Below are 3354 nucleotides of genomic sequence, written 5' to 3' on the forward strand. Positions count from 1 at the left end.
GCAACGATCTTAGAGAAAAATGGTCAAATGGTCTGGCCTCAAGGTCATGCAATGCTCAGGGAATTTGCTAAAATCGTACATCTCAGGCTCTGCAGGTCACAGTTGTCATGTTAAATGTTAAAGTTCACAACAGTATAATTAGAAAAAGCCTGAACCAGTATGGCTTGCTTGGAAGGGCTGGTAGAAGAAAGCTTCTTCTCTCTAAAAAGAAATGCAGCACAGCTTAGGTTTGCAAAGCTGCATCTGTGCCGGTAACCTCAATCAGCGGAAGCAACGTTGTAAAGAACTCACACAGAAAAACTAAAATTACTTTCATGAGCTATTTAAAGATGGGATGTGCAGTTTTCACACGCTCCTTCTGGACTTTGGTTTACTTTTTGGTAACTAAAAAATGACCTGCTCTAGTATGTTATGCACAGTTATTTATCTGAGTTCGGATTTTAATAATTTTAGAACATTATTTTTATGTTGTGATATGTAAACCCTTAGAATTGACAAAGGGTATCTTTTCTTTTTCATTTCAGATGATTATCAATGCAAAGTACCATCCATACAAAGAATAGAATGCCTTTTTAACAAGTGCTGCAAGACTGTGATAATCTGTTACTGGTTAATTCTTCTCCTGCTTTACATAGGTATGCGTATCCTGGTGAACCTGCTGCTAGACACTCTACCCATGCTGGGAAATGTGCTGTTGCTATGCTTCTTCGTCTTCTTCATCTTCGGGATCATCGGGGTGCAGCTGTGGGCGGGGCTCCTGAGAAACCGTTGCTACCCTGAGGAAAACTTCACTGTGTGAGTTAAATTGTGCATCTGCATGTGTTTACAGTTGTGTGTGTATAGTGTGAAGAAACTGGACTGTGCGTATTGACAGATATGACAGTGATTTGGCCCAGCATCAAACCGCATTGCTTTCTACTTTCAAGTGATGCTTGTGAAAAATCCATTTCACGCATACTAGCAAAATAATCCCAATTTCATGGCTTTCATACAAGATAAATGAAATTTTTAATTTACTATATACATTATCATAAATCTTTCCTACAGTCATTTTGCTTTCAAGTTAGGAAACAACTGTAACAGTAGTTGTCCCACTTAGCCGCTGAGAAGGTGATTAGGTCCCAGCTGCATGCCTCAATATTCATGACCCTGTATAACAGCATCTCCCACTGTGTCTATGGCTGTGTGAGTGACATTTACCAGTGATCAGCAGTGTTTGATTTCATTTTCTTGGTTTCCTCTTTTATGCTGGCATCAGCGTATTAGGTACACACTTCTGATGTGTGTGTTCTAAGGTATACAATATATAACCCTTTATGGCCGGTCGGAGCGGGCACACTCCGTTTTGCATAATTATTTTTAAAGCCCAGTAGAATTGCAACCACATGAACTAGCACAATAATTTTTTTGCATATGAAACCGGAGGAGTTGTACTTCCGTCTTATCCATTCAGCTTGTCCTAGGTCATGGTTTCCTTCCACATATGGCTTTGCAAAAATTGCGAAAAAAGCATTTGCAGCAACAAAAACATAATATTCCAAAAAAGACGCTTTGCCGATCTTTCCTACATTGGAATAAACGTCAGCACGATCTATCTGATGTCCACCAGTACCTGCCCGAAACCGGAAGTGACGTCACTTTCACGGAAAATGTAGTTTTTTCCTATAGGGCTGTACTGCCTCTGCTATGGTTGGGCAGTCAGCTAAACTCCTTCCCCACATCAAGACTCTGATGACACGATTCCCGGTTCACAGGTTTATTGACACAGGGAAAGGTGAAACTGTAACAAACAGTACAAGGCATAATCACTGTACTTATTCACCATGTACATATATAACAATAAAAATAAATTAACCCAGTTTTTTAATATGTCAACATGCAATGTTCATATGAATTACTTCCCTTTTTAAGTCAAATACAAACATCAAATTATGATTTTAACAAGTCTTGCTATAATGAATGCCTCCAATTTGTTTGTCGTTCCCCTTTAACTAGCTCCATAAGCGATTGCTAGCGTAAACTGCATAAGATTGGTTTTATCATTAAACTTACAGAAAAATGAACTTACTTGAAATAAAGTGGTCTATACATGCACATAAAATATAAAACAAGTCTATACATACCCACATACCAAAGGCATTGGATGTATGTGGATGCCACTGGATTTATCTGGCTAAGGCCACCATGCGGCACATGCCTTCTCCTTAATTCACAGACTTACTTCCTGTTTACCGACAACATCATGTCCTATTACAGACTACAGGTTTTAAGGTGGCACCAGAGAGTTACAATTGCATATTTAAACATTACCAAACCCAAGAAAACAGTCTACCTTAAAAACGTTTGATATCAGAACAAGGGCATTTACAAAGATATGCTGGTGTTTTTTAAATTAATGTTTGAGTTTATGCCTTTCTGTATAGTTTCTGGGATGCTTAGAACTCAAATTACACTTTTGGAAATAGTTTATTTTGATGCACATGCTGTTTTTTTGCAAATTTGCATTTCCTGCAGTACATAAAAATTGGTGTATCTTAACAATAAAACTATGAAGACACTCAAAATAAATTTCCTGTGGTTGGAAACTATTTTGTGCAACTTTTTTGCATTTACAGTTTTGAGGGATAAGCCTCTAAAATTTCTCTAACTAGAAATGTTTCAATTTTTTATAGTTTATTGCACTTTTTTGCAATTTATGTAGTTACTATGGACTTAATGCATACATATTATTATAATTTGGGATATAATGGTTGTATTCATGTATAGCAGCTTAAAATATCTCAAAAATGGTACTACAGCATCTAAAAATATAAATATAAGCTCTGGCGGACTTGGTTCAATGGTAGGTCTTAAAGGGATAAGTCATGTATACCAGATGGAGTCTCTTTGTATTGTCTCTTGTTATGATGGCACAGTATTTACCAGTGGCATGTCTCACTTGATTAACTGATCATCAACAACTGTGAACTCTATAAAAACAGAAGTTTGATAAGACAAGATTAAAGTGGAGATGTTTGGCCATAACATATACACACAGCACCATGTTTGATTAAATGATATCAATACAGACACCTCATGACATTAAGCAAGTAAAGTATTCTAGGGTCAAATATGAGGCCATCTGTCTGACAGCTAAAGCTAAATGACAGTGATCCTGAGCATAGCAGCAACCCTCTGACAGAATGGCTGAAAAAGAAAAGAATCAAGTTGTTGCACTGGACCAGTCAAACTTCAATGAATCAAAACATCGTAAAGAAAAATGGGCCTGAAAATATTCCACAACAATGTGACAGAGTGATAAAATCATAAAGAGAAAAATTACTTGGCGCTATTGCTACTCAAGGTTGTTCTACA

The 3354-nt window shown here is 37.1% G+C and overlaps 1 protein-coding gene across 3 annotated transcripts in view; it reads left to right on the forward strand.

The window, feature by feature from the left end:
- The window catches only part of cacna1ia (calcium voltage-gated channel subunit alpha1 Ia), a 190634-nt gene that overhangs the window by 117021 nt on the left and 70259 nt on the right, over positions 1–3354 (forward strand). For all 3 annotated transcript variants that reach the window (XM_005734524.1, XM_013911268.1, XM_013911269.1), the window contains exon 6: positions 636–795. In XM_005734524.1, the coding sequence (XP_005734581.1) occupies positions 636–795 (160 nt within the window). The remainder of the gene's footprint in view (positions 1–635; positions 796–3354) is intronic.

Source organism: Pundamilia nyererei, unplaced genomic scaffold (genome assembly GCF_000239375.1).
Source record: "Pundamilia nyererei isolate P.nyererei 1_Seehausen unplaced genomic scaffold, PunNye1.0 scaffold00059, whole genome shotgun sequence".
NCBI lineage: Eukaryota > Metazoa > Chordata > Actinopteri > Cichliformes > Cichlidae > Pundamilia > Pundamilia nyererei.